General features: G+C 44.2%; 1 protein-coding gene and 2 pseudogenes across 1 annotated transcript; 2 read left to right on the top strand and 1 right to left on the bottom strand.

Moving 5' to 3' along the window:
• The first annotated feature begins 1,861 nt into the window (after positions 1 to 1,861).
• Positions 1,862 to 2,997, top strand: LOC144322920 (olfactory receptor 6C4-like). Its single transcript, XM_077913170.1, has one exon. It carries the CDS (start codon positions 1,862 to 1,864, stop codon positions 2,786 to 2,788), a length of 927 nt encoding a protein of 308 aa, XP_077769296.1. The 3' UTR covers positions 2,789 to 2,997.
• Positions 2,998 to 7,013: 4,016 nt separating this feature from the next.
• LOC144323147 (rap1 GTPase-GDP dissociation stimulator 1 pseudogene) lies at positions 7,014 to 14,050 on the top strand (annotated as a pseudogene).
• A 233-nt stretch (positions 14,051 to 14,283) lies between these two features.
• LOC144323145 (metal transporter CNNM3 pseudogene) lies at positions 14,284 to 17,325 on the bottom strand (annotated as a pseudogene).
• Positions 17,326 to 26,228: the final 8,903 nt, after the last annotated feature.

The raw sequence follows: 26,228 nt of genomic DNA, 5'->3' as shown, positions 1-26,228 counted from the left end.
TACAAATTTCAGTTGCAAAATAAGTCACAGAGATATAGTTAATGTACAGCACAGGTGACAATCAATAACGCTGATTTACTTTTATGGTGGCAGATAGTAACTAGACCTAGTGTGGTGAACATTTCATAATGCATAAAAATATAAAACCATTAAGTTGCACACCTGAAACTAATGTAATACTGTATGTCAATTATAATTCAATTGCTTAAAGTAAATAAATAAATAGCCGCTATGGCTAGTGACTCCAGGAACACAAAAGAAGAGAGAAGGTTAGAATGTGGATGGGAAGCCAATAACACGTTAAATTTTAAATAAATAAATAGCCGCTATGGCTAGTGACTCCAGGAACATAAAAGAAGAGAGAAGGTTAGAATGTGGATGGGAAGCCAATAACACATTAAATTTTATACTACTTAGGGACTATCATGTCACACCTCACCTTTGATTTACCTCTTAGGAACAACAAGGGAAATATCCCACTGCAGTCATTCAGATTGTTGAGGGTGCAAGCATAGCATGTTTCTAAAGTCACTGATGTTATTATTCTATAAATGTGGATCATGAAGTCAATCGATCATGAAAATCGGGATGAAAATGCAGTACTTGCCAAAGACCTCAGGTTAGTACAAACAAGAAGGGGAGGGCTATCGGCAAATCCAAGTCAAAGCTTAATATCACCTAGTGCCTCCAACAGCTGTATGGAATAATGGGGAGATTGACAAGAACAAATCTGAAAACATTATTTTTTCTAACCTATATGCATGCGATTTAGAAGGGCTTTTTATATTGTCTTTGCCTCTGAATCAGAAAAATAAAAATGCATGTAGGATACCACCAGCAAATTTTTCGTCCTTGGGGATTACCAATTTATCTTCAAAGGATTCTTCTTGTCAGAAACATGAATGTTCCTCTTCCTGGTTTCTATACATGACGAATAGAAAACAGGAAAGTTTGAGGCATGATAAACTGTCATCCTTAGTTTGCCATCGAGAACTATTTAAGACTTTGAGCAAAATCCACTCCAAGGTGCTGCCTGTGGATAGCTCAGGATCTCTATTCTCAGAGATATATCCCAAATCTACCCACAGGAATTCGAACATGGCAGAGAAACATATAAGAAAATGCCAATTAATACAATTTATTGACACCAGAGCTTTGTGGGTGTAGTCAAAAATCCTCACAATATAATACGAGGTAGTACTGACCCAAAGATCTTAAAGGCTTATTACAAATTTATGCTTCTAAAGAAATAGAGGCTGCGGGAAAAAAATCACTTATACATCAAAACCTTCAACCATATCCTTGTTAGGAATATCTTATCGGTTGTTGAAACAAGGAAGTCAGAGACTTGGGCAATAACGGAGATGAGGATCTCTGTCAGACAGCCAGAGAAACGTCAAATAGTACAGGGAAGGGGGAAGGGCATAGGGAGAGGAGAGGAAAGTATGGAAAACCCAATCTGATATAAATAGTTCTACCAAGAGCACAAGTATGATATATTAATAGAGTCAGAGCAAAGTGACTTAAATGTGGGGATTTAATAAACATTTTGGGAGTAAAGGATAGGTTCAAAATGTTATTCTTCTGGAAAAAAATTGAGTAATTATTCTGTAATAGTCTGTTAGGTGTCTAGGAATATATCAACTTGAGGATTAAAAAGACTTTAGAAATTAGGTCATTCACATAGAAGATATTGGGCTTCCATGGAGCCAAGTCCAATGCAATGTGATGCTGGTTTGGGTCAACTGAAGAGAGAGTAAGATATGATGTGACTCATTAGAATCAGCTTTGTCTCTCCTACCCTGAGAAACTTGAGTTTTCATCACTCACCTCTTTCCTTTAGATCTCCTACACATCAACAATGAAAAACAGGACGTTTACTGAGTTTATTCTGTTGGGCTTCACAAATCAACCTGAGGTCCAAGTCGTGATATGCATCTTTTTGTTCCTCATCTATGTGATAAGTGTCCTGGGAAATTTGACGATTATCATTCTCACTCTAGTAGATCCTCACCTCCAGACCCCCATGTATTTCTTCCTCCGGAATTTCTCCTTCTTAGAAGTTTCCTTCACATCCATTTTTATTCCCAGATTTCTGACCAGTGTGACAACAGGAAATAAAGTCATCAGTTTTGCTGGATGCTTTATTCAATATTTTTTTGCCATATTTCTTGGGGCAACAGAATTTTACCTCTTGGCTTCTATGTCCTATGACCGCTATGTTGCCATATGCAAACCCTTGCATTACCTGACCATTATGAGCAATAGGGTCTGCATACAACTCGTGTTCTGCTCGTGGCTGGGAGGATTCCTAGCTATCTTACCCCCAATCATCCTGATGAGCCAGGTGGATTTCTGTGCCTCCAATATTCTGAATCACTATTTCTGTGACTATGGGCCTCTATTGGAGATTGCCTGCTCAGACACAAGCCTCCTAGAAATGATAATCCTTTTTGTGGCATCTGTGACTCTAGTGGTTACACTGCTGCTGGTGACATTTTCTTATACATACATTATCAGGACCATTTTGAGGATCCCTTCTGCCCAGCAAAGGAAAAAGGCTTTTTCCACTTGTTCCTCCCACATGATTGTTGTCTCCCTCTCTTATTGCAGCTGCATGTTTATGTACATTAATCCCTCTGCAAAAGAAGAAGGTACTTTCAACAAAGGAATGGCTGTACTCATTACCTCAATTACTCCCTTGTTAAACCCCTTCATTTATACTCTAAGAAATCAGCAAGTGAAGCAAGCATTCAAGGACACCATCAAAAAGATTGTGAAGCTTTAAAAGACAGAATACATTTCCATGAAAAATATATTTCACTTACTAAATGTGTATTGAGTGCCTACTATGTTTCAAATGGTGAACTGACCTTTGATGATAAATATAAGGATGACATATGTACTAATTTCAAGGAATCTGCATGATAGAAGAGTGCATAAACTGTAAATTTATGTAATAAGTTTACAAAAAATAAAATGGCATGGTAAGTGCTATTAGAGTGGAAAATAAGAATTCATAAAAAAGAACAGTTGGAGAGAATTAACTATTTTCCAGAAATTACTTGAAATTCAGAAAGCAAGACATATTGCTTATTTAGAAGAGTGGAATGATAAGAATTTAGAGTGAGAAAGAGAGGCCATCATGAAGGTATTATTTAATTACAAACTACAGAGTTAGTTGATACTGGTGAGTCAAGAGAAGTTTTTAAGAAAGAAAGTTATATTATCAGCATTATTTTGAAGGAAATCGAGCAATGACATAGTTCTCCCTCATAGAGTCCTGAAGACTATGACTCCATCAAAGTGTCACTAATTTTGATCTCATCCCCTTTGTCATTCTTCATCTTTCAACTGTAGCCATTAAAACTTCCAACCTTCCCTAAAGGGAAAAAAAGGATATATATTTGTTCCACTTTTCTCTGAATGAGGTGAAAACCCCCAAGATTTTGTCAACTTACACGTCCATTTTCCAGAAGTTGTGGTTGGAAAAGACTTCAAGAGTCAAGGTTAAAAGCCTCTCACTTCTAGACAGGATCTATTGTTTCTTTTCCTGGCTGATATGTTTTTAAGTTAATGGCTGAGATCTCCCACTCTCTCTTCTCTAGTAGTTTCTAGCGTTTTTTTTTTTCCTATTGTAATTTTATTTTCACCTGCTTCCTTACTTTTGTTAGATATTAGAAAGGAAAAATTCTGTGATATGACTCCATTCTCTTAACTCTTCCCCCAATTTTTGGTTTCAGTTATGACATAAGCCATGGATGTCTATTTCATAAATGATAATGAACATAAAGTAGTAATATGGTTTATATTTAGAATGTATGACTCTTAGCAATCAAAGAGGAATAGACTACCCTAACCAAGAACTCTACACATGGATTTGAGGTAACAACTACTTGAATATAACTGATGGTGATAGGACCTCAACTTCAAAGGAGCTAAGAATATATTTGGAAATCTGAGGACTTCCACATAGTTTAGTAATATCTTAATGCATTGTAGAATTCTGGTTACTGTTTGAAGTACAAGTGGAACATCACCTAGTGTGTACACATGCTTTCTATGTGGTAATATTGTTGAGTTTAATGATGCTTCTTGGGCGTTAAAAAACAAGCTGTAATGGATTGGTTATAAGAGAAAACTTCCAGAAGCATGGAAAATATTGAAGGGTACCTGGTATCTTGAATAAAAGCTGAGTCTTTGGAATATTGAATTTCTAGGGATCCCTGGGTGGTGCAGCAGTTTGGCGCCTGCCTTTGGCCCAGGGCGCGATCCTGGAGACCCGGGATCGAATCCCACGTCAGGCTCCCTTTGCATGGAGCCTGCTTCTCCCTCTGCCTGTGTCTCTACCTCTCTCTCTCTCTGTGTGACTATCATAAATAAATAAATAAATAAATAAATAAATAAATAAATAAATAGAAAATAAGGTGGAATATTGAATTTCTAAATGTATAAATTGGTAGGCTTTATTCCTCCTGTCACCAGTAGACAAGCTTTCATGTAAAGCTGTTGCTATTTTGAATAACTGGTTTCCTTGGTGTCTAAACTAGAGATTAGTGACAACTATTAATTTATTACAAATTGTTGGGGAGCATCATCAAAAGACATAATCCCACTGATTGACCTGTGAGCTGGACCCAATGATCACAGGCTCCTCATTCCTTTCCCTATCCTAGTAATGTAGGTTCCACTTGTCTTTCCCAGTCCCAGGGGTACTCCAAGGACATAGCCTCGAGATAAAGGTGTGTTGACAACACCTGCACAGTATATGTGACCAAACCCGGTTAGGGTCTCTATAAACTTTAAGATGCACCAGGTGTGTGCAGGGATCCACTTGTCTTGCTGCCACCCAAGACAAGCCTCACATGTAATTGCTTACTAAACCTGCTACCTCCCAACCTGGAGTGGCCTGCCTCTCTTTCTTCAGGTTCTCCCTACCCTCTGAGTGTGGGGTTCAGTTTCAGATTTCACCCGAGAAGCTCCCAAGAGGGTTATGAATGAACACACACTCACTGAGCTATCGCCTGATACAGAAATGTTTTAAAGAGCCACATTTCCATCATCAGGTTCACTCAAATCCACATTTCTGCCAAAGTCTATGATGAAGTGGAACACAATGCCATATAGTAGTCAAAAATATAGGCTTTAGTTTCAATCCTAGATTCTCAATCTTCTTCATGAGTTGCCTTGGGATTGTTACTTGACCTCTCTAAGGCTTACTTTTCTGAAACTCTAACATGTGGATAATAATTTTGTCTATCACATATGATAGTTTTGAGCATTAGATGAGATCATAGTGTAAAGCATTTTTAAAAGCCAATACTTAAGTGCTTAATGAGTGATACACATTATAACAGTATTATATGGTGAACAATATCCTTCTCAAAAAACTGGGGCTTAGTACCACCCGGCAATTGCACTGCTGGGGATTGACCTCAAAGATACAGATGAAATGAAACACTGGGACACCTGAACCCCAATGTTTATAGCAGCAATGTCCACAATAGCCAAACTGTGGAAAGAGCCTTGGTGCCCATCGACAGACGAATGGATAAAGCAGCCGTGGTCTATGTATACAATGGAATATTCCTCAGCCATTAGAAACGACAATACCCACCATTTGCTTCGACATGGATGGAACTGGAGGGTATTATGCTGAGTGAAGTAAGTCAATCGGAGAAGGACAAACAGTGTATGTTCTCATTCATTTGGGGAATATAAATAATTGTGAAAGGGAATATCAGGGAAGGGAGAAGAAATGTGTGGGAAATATCAGAAAGGGAGACAGAACATAGAGACTCCTAACTCTGGGAAATGAACTAGGGGTGGTGGAAGGGGAGGAGGGTGGGGGGTGGGAGTGAATGGGTGATGGGCACTGAGGGGGGCACTTGAGGGGATGAGCACTGGGTGTTATTTTGTATGTTGGCAAATTGAACACCAATAAAAATAAACTTATTATATATAAAAAAAGAAACGACAAATACCCACCACTTGTTTCGACATGGATGGAACTGGAGGGTATTATGCTGAGTGAAGTAAGTCACTTGGAGAAGGACAAACATTATATGGTCTCATTCATTTGGGGAATATAAAAAATAGTAAAAGGGAATAAAGGGGAAAGGAGAGAAAAATGAGTGGGAAATATCAGTGAGGGAGACAGAATATGATAGAATCCTAACTCTGGGAAAAGAACAAGGGGTAGTGGAAGCGGAGGTGAGAGGGGGTTTGGGGTGACTGGGTGACGGGCACTGAGGGGGCACTTGGCGAGATGAGCACAGGGTATTATGCTATATGTTGGCAAATTGAAATCCAACAAAAAATATACAAAAAAGGAAAAAAGAAACTGGGGCTTAACTAGTAAGAATAGATACTAAAGTGGTTGGTTTAATATAATAGGAGTATAAACATATTGGCCATTCTACATGGAATCCCTCTGCAGCAAGGCCAGCTTATTTACATCTCTCTTCTGTCCAGTTGCCTCCATCAATAGCCACAAGGAAGAAGGTCTTATCCCCACTTCAGACAAAGCCAATCAGAACATTTGTCAGGAGATTATTAGAACTGACTACATCAACTCCATGTGCCCTGGATATCTCTAAGTATGCTGCGATAAGGGAGGAAGGTACTTGGGGTAAGTCAAAGTTTAAGAACACTAAGTAGGGCTTCACTCAGCCTTCATAATATAAGCATTTAGAAATTAATTTTTTGGGGGGGGGCACCTGGGTGGCTCAGTTGGTTAAGTGTCTGCCTTTGGCTCAGATCATGATCCCAGGGTCCTGGATCGAGGGCCACATCAGGCTCCTTGCTCAGCGAGGAGTCTGCTTCTCCCTCTGACCCTCCTCCTGATCATGCTCTCTTTCTCTCTCACTCAAATAAATAATAAATTGTTTGATCAGCAGCAGCAGCTCCTCCTCCCCAGTGACCCCCCCCCCCGTGGGTCCCTCCCTGGCTGTGGGAGAGACCGAGGTAGAGGGAGGGGAGGACACAGCACCACGCCGGCCGCACTGGGGACCTTCGCCTCGTCCTGCTGGCTCCTCACCCTCCAGGAGAAACATGGCAGATACTCTCAGTGATACCTTGAAGAAGTTGAAGATAACAGCTGTTGACAGAACTGAAGATAGTTTAGAAGGATGCTTGGATTGTCTGCTTCAAGCCCTGGCTCAAAATAATATGGAAACGAGTGAAAAAAATCCAAGGAAGTGGAATACTTCAGCTGTTTGTAAGTCTGTTGATTCCACAGTCTTCCTGCACAGCCTAAGTAGCTAACGTCATAGCAGAAGTAGCCAAAAATGAATGTATGCGTATTCCATGTATGGATACTGGATTGACTTCACCATTGGTGCAGCTGCTAAATAGCAAAGACCAGGAAGTGCTACTTCAAATGGGCAGGGCTCTGGGAAGCATATGTTATGATAGCCATGAGGGCAGAAGTGCAGTTGATCAAGCAGGTGGTGCACAGATTATAATTGACCATTTAAGGTCACTGTGCAGTATAACAGATCCCACCAATGAAAAGCTCTTTACTGTCTTTTGTGGTATGCTGATGAACTACAGCAATGAGAATGATTCCCTTCAAGCTCAGCTTATCAATATGGGTGTTATACCTACCCCAGTGAAATTACTGGGCATCCATTGCCAAAATGCAGCTCGTACAGAAATGTGTCTTGTTGCATTTGGTAACTTAGCAGAACTTGAGTCAAGTAAAGAACAGTTTGCCAGTACGAACATTGCTGAAGAGCTAGTAAAACTCTTTAAGAAACAAATAGAACATGATAAAAGGGAAATGATTTTGGAAGTTCTTGCTCCACTGGCAGAAAAATGATGCTATTAAACTACAGCTGGTTGAAGCAGGCCTGGTAGAGTGTCTACTAGAGATTGTTCAGCAGAAAGTGGATAGTGACAAAGGGCATGATATTGCTGAGCTCAAAACCGCTTCAGATCTAATGGTTTTTCTACTTCTTGGAGATGAATCCATGCAGAAACTATTTGAAGTAGGAAAAGGTTTTAGTTTTGTTGACTGTATCCTTTGCTGTGCAAAACCTTCTTATCTTGATGAAGTCCCAATAGTTCATTTTGACTTTTGTTTCTTTTGCCTTCGTGAATGTATCTTGCGAGAAGTTACTGTGGCTTAGTTCAAAAAAGGTGTTGCCTGTGTTCTCCTTTAGGATTTTGATGGAATCTTGTCTCACATTTAGATCTCTCATCCATTTTGAGTTTATCTTTGTGTATGGTGTAAGAGAGTGGTCTAGTTTCATTCTTCTGCATGTGGATGTCCAATTTTCCCAGCACCATTTATTGAAGAGACTTTCTTCCAATGGATAGTCTTTCCTCCTTTATCGAATATTAGTTGACCATACAGTCAGGGTCCACTTCTGGGTTCTCTATTCTGTTCCATTGATCTATGTGTCTGTTTTTGTGCCAGTACCACACTGTCTTGATGACCACAGCTTTGTAGTACAACCCGAAATCTGGCATTGTGATGCCCCCAGATATGGTTTTCTTTTTTAAAATTCCCCTGGCTATTCGGGGTCTTTTCTGATTCCACACAAATCTTAAAATAATTTGTTCTAACTCTCTGAAGAAAGTCCATGGTATTTTGATAGGGATTGCATTAAACGTGTATATTGCCCTGGGTAACATTGACATTTTCACAATATTAATTCTGCCAATCCATGAGCATGGAATATTTTTCCATCTCTTTGTGTCTTCCTCAATTTCTTTCAGAAGTGTTCTATAGTTTTGAGGGTATAGATCCTTTACCTCTTTGGTGAGGTTTATTCCTAGGTATCTTATGCTTTTGGGTGCAATTGTAAAGGGGATTGACTCCTTAATTTCTCTTTCTTCAGTCTCATTGTTAGTGTATAGAAATGCCACTGATTTCCGGGCATTGATTTTGTATCCTGCCACGCTACCGAATTGCTGTATGAGTTCTAGCAATCTTGGGGTGGAGACTTTTGGGTTTTCTATGTAGAGTATCATGTCATCGGCGAAGAGGGAGAGTTTGACTTCTTCTTTGCCAATTTGAATGCCTTTAATGTCTTTTTGTTGTCTGATTGCTGAGGCTAGGACTTCCAGTACTATGTTGAATAGCAGTGGTGAGAGTGGACATCCCTGTCTTGTTCCTGGTCTTAGGGGAAAGGCTCCCAGTGCTTCCCCATTGAGAATGATATTTGCTGTGGGCTTTTCGTAAGTGGCTTTTAAGATGTCGAGGAAAGTTCCCTCTATCCCTACACTCTGAAGAGTTTTGATCAGGGATGGATGCTGTATTTTGTCAAATGCTTTCTCCGCATCTAATGAGAGGATCCTATGGTTCTTGGTTTTTCTCTTGCTGATATGATGAATCACATTGATTGTTTTACGAGTGTTGAACCAGCCTTGCGTCCCGGGGATAAATCCTACTTGGTCATGGTGAATAATTTTCTTTTTTTTTATTTTAATTTTTTTTATTTATTTATGATAGTCACAGAGAGAGAGAGAGGCGCAGAGACACAGGCAGAGGGAGAAGCAGGCTCCATGCACCGGGAGCCCGACGTGGGATTCGATCCCGGGTCTCCAGGATCGTGCCCTGGGCCAAAGGCAGGCGCCAAACCGCTGCGCCACCCAGGGATCCCTGAATAATTTTCTTAATGTGCTGTTGGATCCTATTGGCTAGTATCTTGTTGAGAATTTTTGCATCCATGTTCATCAGGGATATTGGTCTGTAATTCTCCTTTTTGCTGGGGTCTTTGTCTGGTTTTGGAATTAAGGTGATGCTGGCCTCATAGAACAAATTTGGAAGTACTCCATCTCTTTCTATCTTTCCAAACAGCTTTAGGAGAATAGGTATGGTTTCTTCTTTAAACGTTTGATAGAATTCCCCTGGGAAGCCATCTGGCCCTGGACTCTTGTGTCTTGGGAGGTTTTTGATGACTGCTTCAATTTCCTCCCTGGTTATCGGCCTGTTCAGGTTTTCTATTTCTTCCTGTTCCAGTTTTGGTAGTTTGTGGCTTTCCAGGAATGCGTCCATTTCTTCTAGATTGCCTAATTTATTGGCGTATAGCTGTTCATAATATGTTTTTAAAATCGTTTGTATTTCCTTGGTGTTGGTAGTGATCTCTCCTTTCTCATTCATGATTTTATTAATTTGAGTCTTGTCTCTCTTCTTTTTAATAAGGTTCCTAATGGTTTATCTATCTTATTAATTCTTTCAAAGAACCAACTCCTGATTCTGTTGATCTGTTCCACAGTTCTGGTCTCGATTTCATTTCTGCTCGAATTTTAATTAACTCTCTTCTTCTGCTGGGCGTAGGGTCCATCTGCTGTTTTTTCTCTAGCTCCTTTATGTGTAAGGTTAGCTTTTGTATTTGAGTTCTTTCCAGTTTTTGAACGGATGCTTGTATTGCGATGTATTTCCCCCTTAGGACTGCTTTTGCTGCATCCCAAAGACTTGAACGGTTGTATCTTCATTCTCATTAGTTTCCATGAATCTTTTTAATGCTTCCTTAATTTCCCGGTTGACCCTTTTATCTTTTAGCAGGATGGTCCTTAACCTCCACGTGTTTGAGGTCCTTCCAAACTTCTTGTTGTGATTTAGTTCTAATTTCAAGGCATTATGGTCTGAGAATATGCCGGGGACGTTCCAATCTTTTGGTATCGGTTCAGACGCGATTTGTGACCCAGTATGTGGTCTATTCTGGAGAAAGTTCCATGTGCACTTGAGAAGAATGTGTATTCAGTTGAGTTTGGATGTAAAGTTCTGTAGATATCTGTGAAAACCATCTGGTCCAGTGTATCATTTAAAGCTCTCGTTTCTTTGGAGATGTTGTGCTTAGAAGACCTATCGAGGGGAGAAAGAGCTAGATTGAAGTCACCAAGTATAAGCGTATTATTATCTAAGTATTTCTTCACTTTGGTTATTAATTGGTTTAAATATTTGGCAGCTCTCACATTCGGGGCATATATATTGAGGATTGGTAAGTCCTCTAGTTGGATAGATCCTTTAAGTATGAGATAGTGTCCCTCTTCATCTCTCACTACAGTCGTCGGGATAAATTTTAGTTTATCTGATATAAGGATGGCTACCCCTGCTTTCTTTTGAGGACCGTTTGAATGGTAAATGGTTCTCCAACCTTTTGTTTTCAGGCTGTAGGTGTCCTTCTGTCTAAAATGAGTCTCTTGTAGACAGCAAATAGATGGGTCCTGCTTTTTTATCCAGTCTGAAACCCTGCGCCTTCTGATGGGGTCATTAAGCCCGTTCACGTTCAGAGTTACTATTGAGAGATATGAGTTTAGTGTCATCATGATATCTATTCAGTCCTTGTTTTTGTGAATTGTTCCACTGAACTTCTTCTTAAAGGGGAATTTTAAGAGTCCCCCTTAAAATTTCTTGCAGGGCTGGTTTGGAGGTCACATATTCTTTCAGTTCCTGCCTGTCGTGGAAGCTCTTTATCTCTCCTTCCATTCTGAATGAGAGCCTTGCTGGATAAAGTATTCTTGGTTGCATGTTCTTCTCATGGAGGACCCTGAATATATCCTGCCAGCCCTTTCTGGCCTGCCAGGTCTCTGTGGAGAGGTCTGCTGTTACCCTAATACTCCTCCCCATAAAAGTCAGGGATTTCTTGTCTGTTGCCGCTTTAAGGATCTTCTCTTTATCTTTGGAATTTGCAAGCTCAACTATTAGATGTCGAGGTGTTGAACGGTTTTTATTGATTTTAGGGGGGGGGATCTCTCTATTTCCTGGATCAGAATGCCTGTTTCCCTTCCCAGATTAGGAAAGTTTTCAGCTAGGATTTGTTCAAATACATATTCTGGCCCTCTGTCCCTTTCGGCGCCCTCGGGAACCCCAATTAAACGTAGGTTTTTCTTCCTCAGGCCGTCGTTTATTTCCCTTAATCTAACCTCATGGTCTTTTAATTGTCTGTCTCTTTTATCCTCAGTTTCCCTCTTTGCCATCAACTTGTCTTCTATGTCACTCACTCGTTCTTCCACCTCGTTAACCCTCGTCGTTAGGACTTCTAGTTTGGATTGCGTCTCATTCAGTTGATTTTTAATTTCTGCCTGATTGGATCTATATTCTGCAGTCATGAAGTCTCTTGAGTCCTTTATGCTTTTTTCTAGAGCCACCAGTAGCTGTATAATAGTGCTTCTGAATTGGCTTTCTGACATTGAATTGTAATCCAGATTTTGTAACTCTGTGAGAGAGAGGACTGTTTCTGATTCTTTCTTTTGAGGTGAGGTTTTCCTTCTAGTCATTTTTCTCAGTGCAGAGTGGCCAAAACAAGTTGTATTGGGAAAAGGAGATAAAGAGAGAGAAAGAAGGAAAGAAAAGAGAATAAAAAAAAGAAAAAATGAAGAGAAAGAAAAAAGAGATGAAAAAGTGAAAGAAAAAGAAAGAAAGGAAAAAAAGGGTGGGGGAAGCAAAGAGAAATCAAAAAGAAAAAAAAATCATGGGGAAGTATCTTCTGATTCTGTATACTTTAAGTCCCTTGACTTCCGCTGGAATTTGTCTGTCTTGCTGGTCTTCTGGGGGAGGGGCCTGTTGTGCTTATTTTCAGGTGTTAGCACTTGGGGGAGCTGCTCTGCCCCCTGCCTGCTGCAGGGTTCAGTGGAGGCCGCTGGAGGAACAACCGCAGTGGCGGGGCCAGCTCTGCAGCCCTGGATTCAGCTCCCGCAGTAACTACAGAGCTCTCTGTCTGCAGGGCTTGAAGGCTCCGGGGCGGGGCTGCTGATCTGCTCAGCTGGGGGCAATAGCGTCCTTGCTGTCCTGGGCCCTCCCGGCCTCTGCCTGTCCCGGGGAGAGGCCGGATCCTGGGCTGTCTCCCGGGCGCCCAGTGCTCCGCGGCCTTCGCTGTTGGATTCACGCTCCCGGCCACGCAGCCCCCTCCGCGGAGCCGCTGCCCGAGCCCCTCCGAGCTTCTCCCAGAGCCGCGCAGCCCCCTCTGCACGGAGCCTCTTCCTCTGCTGGAGCCACCTCTGAGCTGCTCCCGGACTCGCACCCCCTCCGCGCAGAGCCTCCGCCTGAGCCCCTCCGAGCTGCTCCCAGGTCCCGCCGTTGGCGCTGCAGCCCTTAGGGAGCTCGGCGCACTCTCCTGGGTGCGCAGGTGTCTGTTAGTGTCTCAGGGAGCCTGAGGGCGTCCCCGACCCTCCTGGTTCCTGCTCCAACTCCCTGCGACCGCCTTTCTGCCCAGGAAGATTGGTGCAGCTCCTGCTCCTCCGGGACGGGGCTCTCCTGTCCTGGGGACACTCGCCCCGGCCTTAGCCTGGCTCCTCGCTGGGCCCCTCCCCCTTGGATGCCTTTTGTTCTTTATTTCTTTTTTCCCGTGTTCCTACCTTGATAGAAGTGTGAACTCTTCTCACTGTAGCATTCCAGCTGTTCTCTTTAAATCTCAGGCCAAATTTGTAGATTTTCAGGATGATTTGAAGGTTGTCTAGGTAATTTGGTGGGGACAGGTGACTTGGGGACCCTAATCATCCGCCATCTTGCCCCTCCTCCTCCCCTTCTATTTTGAAGGACAACCTCAGAGTAGGGAGTCTTGGAGGTGGGAAATAAGTGATTACGGCTCAGTTTTAGCTTTAGGGGATTGTCCTTGTTCGGTTGGCTTTTCCGTTCTGGAACAAAGTCCTTGAGAACCAGCGTGTGGGTCAACTGGCCGGACGTGGGTGTAGTGGACCCAGGGAGTAATCCTGTCGACCTTCAGAGCGGTGGGAGTGGTCAGGATCACAGTGTAAGGTCCCTTCCAGTGAGGTTGAAGCATCCGGTGTTGGTATCTATGCACGTATACCCAGTCACCTGGCCGATATCGATGGGGGTCCGGGGGTGGCCCAGTCTCATAGAGGGCCCTCAGCTTAGGCCACACCTGCTCATGGGTTATGGAGAGACTGTTCTTAAACCTTAGGGTTTCTTCACTGTTGGTAACTAAAAATCCCCTGGTCCAAATTTACCATGTCTCTGAAGGCCTTAACTGAAGAAATGAAATTCACACTCCCATTATTTTTTCAAGGAGTTTATGGGGATCTCCAACTTCAACTTAAGGTTCCCAGGTTCAAAATCCAAGAACTGGGCAATTGCTAACTTTTTATACAACTCAAAGAAACCCCGTTTACATACAATAATCATCCCTTATGTACATACCGACACTTTATACTTCACAAACATTGATAGGCAGAGGAGGAAACTGAGGCGCAGACAAATTACAGAGTGATTTGCCTAAGGTCACTCAGCCAGCTGGTGGCTAGGCCCAGAAGCAAACCCAGCTTTTCCGATTCTGGGGCTTGTCTCCCCATCCTGGAGTTGCCGCCAGTGCTCCCACCCCTCAGTAAGGGGGCATAAGGAGAAAAAGGCAAAGTAGAAAGCCCACCACCAACCATCCCCTGGCGCCCTCTTGCTCCCCCAACTGGGTCTGGGCTCGAGTGGCCAGGAGTGCATTGAGGTACTGCAGCCGCGTGACCTTGATGAGCTGCAGGTCGGAGAGGGCCCTCATGGTGTAGTCAGGACAGTATGCAGACAAGCAAGCACCATCGGCTGGCTCTGGCTGCAGGTCATGGTGGATGGACTGGAGCGAGGACACTGGGGACTGGTGAACCGAGGACGGCGCTGTCAGGGCGGACACTCCGTAGCAGGTGAAGGTTCCGTTCTCGAACTTCAGGCCCTCTTTCCCAATCTCCACCTCAAACCTGCCCTGCAGGATGAGAATGAAATAATCCACTGGCTGGCCGCACTGGTACAGGTAATGGTGTGCAGCCAGACGGTTGCTCTCGTGAAACCTCACTTCTGGTTGACGCTGGGATGCTTCAGCAGGTGCAGCAGGACCTTCTTGGAGATTCGCAGGGGGCTGAATACATCCACCTCTCGAGATGGGAAGTGCTGGGTGGCCAAGAGCAGCTGAGGTGAGATTTTTCACTTTATATTCATCGTCAGACACCTTGAACAAGGAGAATTCCTCTTTTTGCAGGAGAGGAGCACTCAGAGGAGCAGGCTTCTTCCTGACGGTGGCATTTTGGTAGTCCTCAGACTCATCCAGGATCTCAGACTTGATGATCTCCTCAATGACGTCCTCCAGGGTGATGAGGCCCAGCACCTCGTAGAAAGGGTCACCTTCACCCTTGTTGTTCACCTTCTCCACGATGGCCAGGTGAGACTTCCCTCGTTTGAACTCCTCCAGGACGGCGTCCAGCTTGGTGTCGTTGAAGACAAAGTGGAGCGGATGGTTGTAAAAGCAGGTGATGGTGCTGAGCGGCGTGCAGTCTTCGGGATCCACGAAGGTCAAGTCCTTGAGGTACAGCATGTCCACGATGTTGGAGCGCTCCTCCTCGTGCACCGGGATGTGCGTGTGGCCACTCTGTATGATGCTGGCCAGGACGCCGAAGTCCAGCATGAAGCAGTCCTCGAGCGGCGTGAGCACATCCTCCATGGTCCGACAGCGCAGCACGCCCTTGCTGAGGTCACTGTAGGGGCCGCTGCCGCCGCGGGCCAGCTCCAGCATGCACTCCTGCAGCCGCCCGGGCCGCGCTGCCTTCTCCAGCAGCTGGCCCGCGGGCAGTGCCACCGGCAGGGTCAGCAGCATGGTCAGGCGGCTGAGCAGCAGCGCGGGTGGGGCCAGCGCCAGCACCCAGCGCCCGCTCACGGCAGCTGGCAGCACCTTGCCCACGAGGAACACGAGCCCCGTGCTGCCCAGCACAGAGGGCACGGCGCGCTGCCCGGCCATGCAGTACAGCAGCACCGCCAGCGCCGCCTGCGCCAGGCTGGCCAGCAGCAACAACACGCCCAGGGCGCGGCCGACCCAGCGCCGCACGGGCTCCAGGCACCGCCTTCCCAGGCGTCCCGGCCAGCAGGCCCTCGGGGCAGCCCACCCCCTCGGGGGCCACCCAGGACCAGGAGCTGTTGGCCACGCCTGAGCCGAAGAGGCGCACTCCCACCCCACGTCCTTGTCTCCGTCTTCCTCCAGACTGATGCCCAGTACCCACGGGCCCCACGCAGCCTCCCTGGCGGCGATGCCCTGGCACAGCACTGGCGAGCAACCAGCCTAGACGAGCCGCCGCCGCCGCCATCGCCTGCTGTCCCCTCTCCTTATGTAGACAGTTATGGCAGTTAAAGACACAGTAATACAAGTGCGCAAAACGGGTAACAAGAACACAATAACACAGACAAACATTCCAGTGCGACTGCGGAGACGAAACAGAAGGTAACCGGAAGGGCTGGCAGCCGACCCTCCTTACAGATGAGGACCCTGTCCTCCTTACAGATGAGGACCCTTGTCCTCCTTACGGATGAGGACCTCAGTCCTCCAGGCAGGGGCAAGGGACATCTCCTCAAGACCCCTGGTCGATGGCCCGCCAGCGCGTCCACCTAAGCCCATGCAGACCCAATATATATTGGAATTCCTACAGGTAAAGTACAGTTTAGAGCTCTCAGAGAATATGCGCACAAAAGGTGGAAAAAGTTAAGTGCACTCACCACGCGTGAAACACTCCGGATAGGGTCCTGGAGGTCTCTCCGATCCCGGACGAGCCCCCAAATGTACCCAAGATTGTGAATCCGAGAAACCACCAAGAAGCCGACACCTATGCAAACACACGAGGGTTTATTTACAAGCTCAAGCTTGGGTCCAAGTATACCCAACACAGCGGAGCAGGGACTTGGACGCCCAGACTAAAAGGCATAGCAGCTTTATAGGGACCAGTGGCCAATGGGATACGCAGAAAGTTGCAGTCACGTTGGTCCACACACAGGTGGCTGATTGAATTACATTTTACCCTAAAGTATCCATTTGAACTGGCCTATCACTGAGCCAATTTCCGATTAGGGTGTGCCCTGGGCTTGACTAGGGTGGGGCAGTGCCCTAAGCAATAAGCAGGTCATGTGGGTGTGATACAGGAGGTGGCGGGTGTAGAGTTAGTCCTGCACTGCTTGTCTAGGGGTAGGGGATTTTTGTTAAATTTCCTGGGTCCCACATTAGGGATTTCTTGTCTCTTGCTGCTTTAAGGATCTTCTCTTTATCTTTGGAATTTACTAGCTTCACTATTAAATGTCGAGGTGTTGAATGGTTTTTATTGATTTTAGGGGGGGTCTCTCTATTTCCTGGATCTGAATGCCTGTTTCCCTTCCCAGATTAGGAAAGTTTTCAGCTAGGATTTGTTCAAATACATATTCTGGACCTCTGTTGCTTTCGGCGCCCTGGGAAACCCCAATTAAATGTAGGTTTTTCTTCCTCAGGCTGTCACTTATTTCTCTTAATCTATTCTCATGGTCTTTTAATTGTTTGTCTCTTTTTTCCTCAGTTTCCCTCTTTGCCATCAACTCGTCTTCCATGTACTCACTTGTTCATCCACCTCGTTAACCCTCGTCATTAGCACTTGTAGTTTCAATTGCATCTCATTCAATTGATTTTTAATTTCTGCCTGATTAGATCTAAATTCTGCAGTCATGAAGTCTCTTGAGTCCTTTATGCTTTTTTCTAGAGCCACCAGTAGCTTTATAATAGTGCTTCTGAATTGGCTTTCTGACATTGAATTGCAATCTAAACTTTGTAACTCTGTTGGAGAGGGGACTGTTTCTGATTCTTTTGAGGTGAGGTTTTCCTTCTAGTCATTTTGCTCAGTGCAGAGTGGCCAAAAACAAGTCGTATTGGGAAACGGAGAAAAAGAGACAGAAGGAAAGAAAAGAGAAAAAGAAAAAAGGAAGAAAAAAGGAAGAAAAAAGGAAAAAAGAGAAGAAAAAGAGAAAGAAAAAGAAAGAAAGGTGGAAAAAAGGGTGGAGGAAGCGATCAGAAACCAAAAAGAAAAAAAAAAAGAAAAAAAAAACACGGGGGAGTATCTTCTGATACTGTATACTTTAAGTCTCTTGACTTCCCCTGGAACTTGTCCGTCTAGCTGGTCTTCTGGGAGAGGGGCCTGTTGTGCTGATTTTCAGGTGTTAGCACTTGGGGGAGCTGCTCTGCCCCCTGCCTGGTGCAGGGCTCAGTGGGGGTTGTTTACCCCGTGAGGCCACAGGAGGAACAACCCCAGTGGTTGCTGCAGCTCTGGAAACCTGGATTCAGCTCCCACAGGAACTACTCCGTCTGCAGGGGCCTGGAGGCTCCGGGGCGGGGCCGCTGATCTGCTCAGCTCGGGTCAGGAGCGCCCTTGCTGTCCTGGGCCCTCCCGGCCTCTGCCTGTCCCGGGGAGAGGCCGGATCCTGGGCTGTGTCCCGGCGCCCTGTGCTCCCGGTCTGCGCTGTTGGATTCGCGCTCCCGGCCACGCAGCCCCCTCCGCAGAGCCGCCGCCTGCACCCCTCCGAGCTGCTCCGGGTCCCGCCGTGCGCGCTGCAGCCCTTAGGGAGCTCGGCACACTCTCCTGGGCGCGCAGGTGTCTGTTAGTGTCCCAGGGCATCCCCGCCCTCCTGAGGTCCTGCTCTAACTCCCTGCGGGTGCCTTTTCACCCGGGAAGATTGGTGCAGCTCCTGCTTCTCTGGGATGGGGCTCTCCTGTCCTGGGGGCACTCGCCCTGGTCTTAGCCCGGCTCCTCGGGGGATCCTCCCCCTTGGAGGCCTTTTGTTTCTTTATTTCTTTTTCCCCCTCTTCCTACCTTGATAGAAGCATGAACTCTTCTCACTGTAGCATTCCAGCTGGTCTCTCTTTAAATCTCAGGCCAAATTCGTAGATTTCAGGATGATTTGAAGGTTATCTAGGTAATTTGGTGGAGACAGGTGATTTGAGGACCCTACTCTTCTGCCATCTTGCCCCTCCCCCCCTGATTTGGGGACCCTACTCTTCAGCCATCTTGCCCTTCCTTCCAGATTTGCACTTCTTTGATGATGAGTGATGTTATGTTGAGTATCTTCTCATGTGTCTGTTGGCCACCTATATGTCTTTGAGGAAATGTCTGTTCAGGTCCTCTCCCCATTTTTTATCAGATCATTTGTTTTGTTTTGTTTTGTTTGTTGTATAAGTTCTGTATATATATTTTGGATATTAATCCCTTATCAGATATGTCATTTACCAATATCTTCTCCCAGTCATTGGATTGCCTATTCATTTTGTTGATGATTTCCTTTGCTGTGCAAAATCTTTTAATTATGCTGTAGTCCCAGGAGTTCATTTCTGCTTTTGTTTCCCCTGCCTGAGGAGACAGGTCAATAACTATATTGCTGAGGTGAAGAATATATTATTATCCCCATTTTACAAATGAGGAAACCAAGGCTCAGAATAAGAGACCTTTTTTTAACAAACACTATTTTATTACTTAAAAATACACAATGATCATAAGGGTACATGTCAAAAATTACAAAAGAAAAATGTACAGGAATAAGTGGAGACAAATGTATTAAAAGACAACAAGGTACCCATTCATATAGAGTCCACTGAGAATAAAACAGTTCTTGTTAGTTAGATAAGGCCACAAAAGACAGAGTGCTATGTAGAAAATGCCAGTTACCTAGAAATATTCCTTAAGAAAATGCTAGAAATGTATTGGTACTCTATTTAAACATGTCCTGATATATTATAGATTTCTATTCTATTCTTTCTATTCTATTCTATTCTATTCTATTCTATTCTATTCTATTCTATTCTATTCTTTTCTATTCTTCTTTTATTCCTTTCTATTCTACTCTACTCTATTCTATTCTATTCTTTTCTAATCTATTCTATTCTTTTCTATTCTATTTTATTCTTTTCTATTCTTTTCTTTTTTAATAAAATAATTTTTATTGGTGTTCAATTTACCAACATACAGAATAACACCCAGTGCTCATCCCGTCAAGTGTCCCCCTCAGTGACCATCACCCACTCACCCCCACCCTCCTCCCCTTCCAGCACCCCTAGTTAGTTTCCCGAGTTAGGAGTCTTTATGTTCTGTCTCTCTTTCTGATATTTCCCACACATTTCTTCTCCCTTCCCCTATACTCCCTTTCACCATTATTTACATTCCCCAAATGAATGAGAACATGCACTGTTTGTCCTTCTCTGATTGACTTACTTCACTCAGCATAATACCCTCCAGTTCCATCCACATTGAAGCAAATGGTGGGTATTTGTCATTTGTAATGGCTGAGTAATATTCCATTGTATACATAAACCACATCTTCTTTATCCATTCATCTTTTGATGGACACCGAGGCTCTTTCCACAGTTTGGCTATTGTGGACATTGCTGCTAGAAACATTGGGGTGCAGGTGTCCCGGCATTTCATTGCATCTGAATCTTTCAGGTAAATCCCCAACAGTGCACTTGCTGGGTCGTAGGGCAGGTCTATTTTTAACTCTTTGAGGAACCTCCACACAGTTTTCCAGAGTGGCTGCACCAGTTCACATTCCCACCAACAGTGTAAGAGGGTTCCTTTTTCTCCGCATCCTCTCCAACATTAGTGGTTTCCTGCCTTGTTAATTTTCCCCATTCTCACTGGTGTGAGGTGGTATCTCATCGTGGTTTTGATTTGTATTTCCCTGATGGCAAGTGATGCAGAGCATTTTCTCATGTGTGTGTTGGCCATGTCTATGTCTTCCTCTGTGAGATTGCTCTTCATGTGTTTTGCCCATTTCATGATTGGATTGTTTGTTTCTTTGGTGTTGACTTTAAGAAGTTCTTTATAGATCGTGGAAACTAGCCCTTTATCTGATAACGTCATTTGCAAATATATTCTCCCACTCTGTAGGTTGTCTTTTAGTTTTGTTGACTGTATCCTTTGCTGTGGAAAAGCTTCTTATCTTGATGAAGTCCCAATAGTTCATTTTGGCTTTTTTTTTCTTTTGCCTTCGTGGATGTATCTTGCAAGAAGTTACTGTGGCCGAGTTCAAAAAGGGTGTTGCCTGTGTTCTCCTCTAGGATTTTGATGGAATCTTGTCTCACATTTAGATCTTTCATCCATTTTGAATTTATCTTTGTGTATGGTGAAACAGAGTGGTCTAGTTTCATTCTTCTGCATGTGGATGTCCTATTTTCCCAGCACCATTTATTGAAGGGACTGTCTTTCTACCAATGGATAGTCTTTCCTCCTTTATCGAATATTAGTTGACCATAAAGTTCAGGGTCCACTTCTGGGTTCTCTATTCTGTTCCATTGATCTATGTGTCTGTTTTTGTGCCAGTACCACACTGTCTTGTTGACCACAGCTTTGTAGTACTACCTGAAATCTGGCATTGTGATGCCCCCAGATATGGTTTTCTTTTTTAAAATTCCCCTGGCTATTCGGGGTCTTTTCTGATTCCACACAAATCTTAAAATAATTTGTTCTAACTATTTCTATTCTATTCTATTCTATTCTATTCTATTCTATTCTATTCTATTCTATGCTTTTCTATTCTATTCTTTTCTTTTCATTCTAATCTATTCTTTTCTATTCTGTTCTATTCTATTCTATTGTATTCTGTTCTGTTCTATTCTATTGTATTCTATGCTTTTCTGTTCTATTCTTCTATTCTGTTCTATTCTATTCTATTCTATTCTATTCTATTCTATTCTATTCTATTCTATTCTTCTCTATTCTATTCTTCTCTATTCTATTCTATTCTTTTATATTCTCTTCTATTCTTTTATATTCTATTCTTTTCTATTCCATTCTTTTCTCTTCTGTTCTATTCTTTTCTATTCTATTGTATTCTATTCTATTATATTCTATGCTTTTCTATTCTATTCTATTCTTTTCTTTGCTATTCTAATCTCATCTTTTCTTTTTTTAAATTTTTTTATTTATTTATGATAGTCACATAGAGAGAGAGAGAGAGAGAGAGGCAGAGACACAGGCAGAGGGAGAAGCAGGCTCCACGCTCCGGGAGCCCAATGTGGGATTCGATCCCAGGTCTCCAGGATTGGGCCCCGGGCCAAAGGCAGGGGCTAAACCGCTGCGCCTCCCAGGGATCCCTCTAATCTATTCTTTTCTATTCTGTTCTATTCTTCTCTTTTCTATTCTATTCTATTCTTTTATATTCTCTTCTATTCTTTTCTTTTCTTTCTTTTCTCTTCTATTCTTTTCTCTTCTCTTCTATTCTATTCTTTTCTCTTCTATTTTATTCTTTTCTATTCTTATTGAGTTATAAGGGAATACTATGAAAGATTATACACTAACAAGCTGGGACACCTCGAAGAAATGGACAAATCCCTAGAAATGTGCAAACGAGCAAAACTGAAATAGGAAGAAATAGAAAATGTGTGCAGACCCATAACTAGCAAAGGAATTGTATCAGCAAGGCACCTGTGTGCCTCAGTGGTTGAGCATCTGCTTTGGCTCAGGTTATGATCCCAGGGTCCTGGGGGATCAAGTCCCACTCAGGCTCCCCGCATGGAGCCTCTTTCTCCCTCTGCCGATACCTCTGCCTCTCTGTATCTTTCATGAATACTTAAATAAAATCTTTAAAAAACAGAAAAGATGAAAAGATGAGAAAGGACCCAAATAAAATCACAAATGAGAAAAGAGAAATAACAACCAACAGTAGAGAAATACAAACATTTATAAGAGAACATTATGAAAAATTATATGCCAGCAACCTAGAACCTGGTAGAAATAGATCAATTCCTAGAAATATATAACATAGCAAAAATGAAAAAGGAAGAAATAATAAACTTGAATAGACAGATAACTAGCAAAGAAATTGAATCAGCAATCAAAAATCTCCCAACAGGAGACACTTAGATCAATAGAACAGAATGGAAAGCCGAAACAAGATACAAACCTGTAACTCTATGATCCATTAATCGACAACAAGGCAGGAAGGAATATCCAATGGCACAAAGACAGTCTCTTCAACAAACCCTCACGCTGACCCCAGGATAAGAACAAATGGTGTTGGGAAAACCAGGCAGCCACATGCAGCAGAATGAAACTGGACCACTTTCTTACACCATATATATAAAAAATAAATTCAAAATGGATGAAAGACCTAAATGTGAGACCTGAAACCATAAAAAGAAGAAAAGATAGGCAGCAACGTCTTTGACATTGGCCATTGGGTCTTCTTTCTAGATATGCCTCTGAGGTGAGGGAAACAAAAGCAAAAATACTCTTGGGACTTCATCAAATTAAAAAGCTTCCGCAAAGTGAAGGAAACAACTAAAGCTCAAAGGCAACATACAAAATGAGAGGAGATATTTGTAAACAACACATCCAATAAAGAGGTAGTATCCAAAATACATAAAGCAAATATAAATCTCAGCATCCTAAACACAAATTATCCAACTGCAGATGGGCAGAAGACATGAATGGACTTTGTCTCTGACAAGACATTCAGATGGCCACCAGACACACGGAAAGACACTCAGCGTCACCCATCATAAGGGCAATGCAAACCAAAACCACAATGAGATGTCACCTGACAGTCGTCAGAATGGCTAAAATTAACAACACAAGAAACAACAGGTGTTGGTGATGCTATGGAGAAAGGGGAGCCCCCTTACACTCCTGGTGCGCATGCAAACAGGTGCAGCCACTGTGTAAAACAGTGTAGAGGGTACTCGAGAAGTTAAAAATAGGGGACCCCTGGGTGGCACAGCGGTTTGGCGCCTGCCTTTGGCCCAGGGCGCGATCCTGGAGACCCAGGATCGAATCCCACGTTGGGCTCCTGGTGCGTGGAGCCTGCTTCTCTCTCTGCCTGTGTCTCTGCCTCTCTCTCTCTCTATCATAAAATTTTTTTTAAAAAAAGAAGTTAAAAATAGAGCTACACTACGATTCCAAAATTTCACAGCTAGGTATTTACCCCAAGGATACAAAAGTCATTTAGTAGATTCAAAGAGGGACACGCAGCCCACTGTTTGTAGCGGCGTTATCAACAACAGCCAAACTGTGGATACAGCCCAGATGTCCATCGACAGATGAATGGGCGGAGACGATGTGGTAAATATACACACTGCGACATCCTTGGTCATCAGAGGGGATGAAATGAAGCAATTTACAATGACGTGGGAGAAGTGGAAAGGACTTATGCTCAATGAACTCAGTCAGTCAGAGAAAGACAGATACCAAATACCATACAATTGCATTCACATGTGAATTTTAAGAAACCAAACAAACTGGCAAAGGGGCGGAGGGGGGGGGATGAGAGAAGCAAACCAAGAAACACACTCTTAACCACAGAGAATAAACTAATAAATACCAGAGGAAGGTGGGGAGGACGGGGAATCAGGGGATGGGGATAGTGGAGGGCACCTGTGACCAGTACCAGGCGTTGTATCCAAGGGTAGAATCACTATGTGGTAAACCTGAAACTATATCATACTCTGTTTACAAACAGGAATTCAAGTGAAACTTTAAAATAATAATTGGTAGTATTGATGAAACGTGTGCACAAGAGATAGAATCAGAAAGGCAACTGAAAATCCAAATAAAGAGTATTTAGAGCCACAAATCCCCTCCTTAGCTCGGCTCAGGAGAAGGCTGCCATGTCTATTCTCACCCCAGCAGAAACCTGGATTTTGATTATCTGGGGAGGCCACTGACTTGGTGGAGTCAGGCTATCTTTCAACCCAAAACCTTAATAGAGTGCATAAAACTAAACGGCCCAAGATGCTAGGAGTCCCAGTGCAGGCACATGCCAAGACCCAAACTCTAACCATACACAGACATAACCCTAACCCTACACTTAAGCTTAATGTTAACCTAACCCTTAAACAAGACCTATCACTAATCGAAAACCAAACACAAACCCCAAGACCGAAACACATTCACTGAACCTTCCTGCCAACCCTCACCCTAACTCCTAAACCTAAACCCTTAACCCTGACCACTACCTTAAATCTAATCCTAACCCTAACCCTAACCTTAACTTAATGTACTCAAATCCTATTCCTAACCTTAACCTGTACCCTAACCCTAACCCTCTAATACTAACCCTATCTCATACCCCAAAGTGTACCCTAACCCGTACCCTAAAACTAACCCCTAACCCACTCCCTAACCCTATCTCTTACCCTTTTCCAAAACCATATCCTGACCCTGACCCTGACCTGACCCTAACCCTAACCCCTAACCAAACACTAACCATAACCCTAGCCCTAACCCCAATCCTAACCCTAACCCTCGCCCTAACCCTAAACCTAGCCCTAACTTTAACCCTAACCCTAACCCTAATTCATACCCTAACCCCTAACCCTAACTGCAAACCTAAGCCCAAACCTTACTCTAACCATAACCCTAACCCCAACTCCTAACCTCCAGCCCTAATCCCTAAAGCCTAAATCCTAACCCTAACTCTATATCCTGTCCTTAACCCTAATCCCTAACCCCCATACTAACTCCTAACCACTGACCCTTACCCTTATCCTTCACCCTAACCTCTAATCTGTAACCATAAGCATCATCACAAACCCCTAACATCTAACCTAACCCTAACCACCAACTGCCTCCCTTCCCCTGACCCTGCCATTCATTCTACCCATTCACTTACCCTTTGGTTCTGAGTAGTCCCTTCTGATGTGGATGTGGCCCCCAACGGCGCCTCCAGAGTCCTCCAGGGGGTCCTGAGGAAGCCGGGCTCCTGTGAGTGCGGACGTGGCCCCATGCGTTCCTGAGTCATAGTCAGCAGGTCCTGAGTACGACGGGGGCTCCTGTCACTGTGGACTATGCCTCACATCCTCTGGAAGCCTCTAGCAGGTCCTCAGGAGGCCGGGGGCTCCTGTCAGCCTGGACATGGCCCTACGTCCCCCCAAAAACTCACCGCGGGTCCTGAGGAAGCTGTGGGCTCCTGTCAGCATAGACGCAGCCCCATATGTCCTGAAGCCAAAGTGCAGATCCTGAGGAGGACGGGGGTCCTGTCAGTGTTGACATGGCCCCACATTTTCCTCAAGCCTCACCATAAGACCTGAGGAAGCTGGGGGCTCCTGTCAGCATGGACGTGGCCCCAAATATTCCCAAACCTTCACAGTGGGTCCTGAGGAGGCCGGAGACTCCTGTCAGTGTGGATGCGGTCCCCACATCTTTCTTAGGCTCACCACAGGCTCTGACAAGGCTGGGGTCTTCTGTCCGCATGGATGCATCCGCATATTTCCTGAAGTCTACACCGGGGTTCCTGAGGAGGTCAGCGTCCTGTTGTGTGGACATGGTCCCACATCCTCCCGAAGCGTCACCACGGGTTCTGAGGAGGCCGGGGCTCCTGTCACCGTGGATGTGGCCTCCAGCTTCCAGAAGCCTCAACTTATGTCCTGAGGGGCCCGGGAGCTCCTTCCAGAGTGGACGCGGCGCCACATCTTCCTGAAGCCTCCCCGCGGGTCCTGAGGCGGCCCAGGGGCTCCTGTCAGTGTGGATGAGGGCCCACATCTTCCTGAAGCCTCACTGCGGGTCCTGAGGAG

This window comes from Canis aureus, chromosome 11 (assembly GCF_053574225.1).
Source record: "Canis aureus isolate CA01 chromosome 11, VMU_Caureus_v.1.0, whole genome shotgun sequence".
Classification (NCBI taxonomy): Eukaryota; Metazoa; Chordata; class Mammalia; order Carnivora; family Canidae; genus Canis; species Canis aureus.
This window is presented reverse-complemented; position numbering and strand designations above follow the sequence as displayed.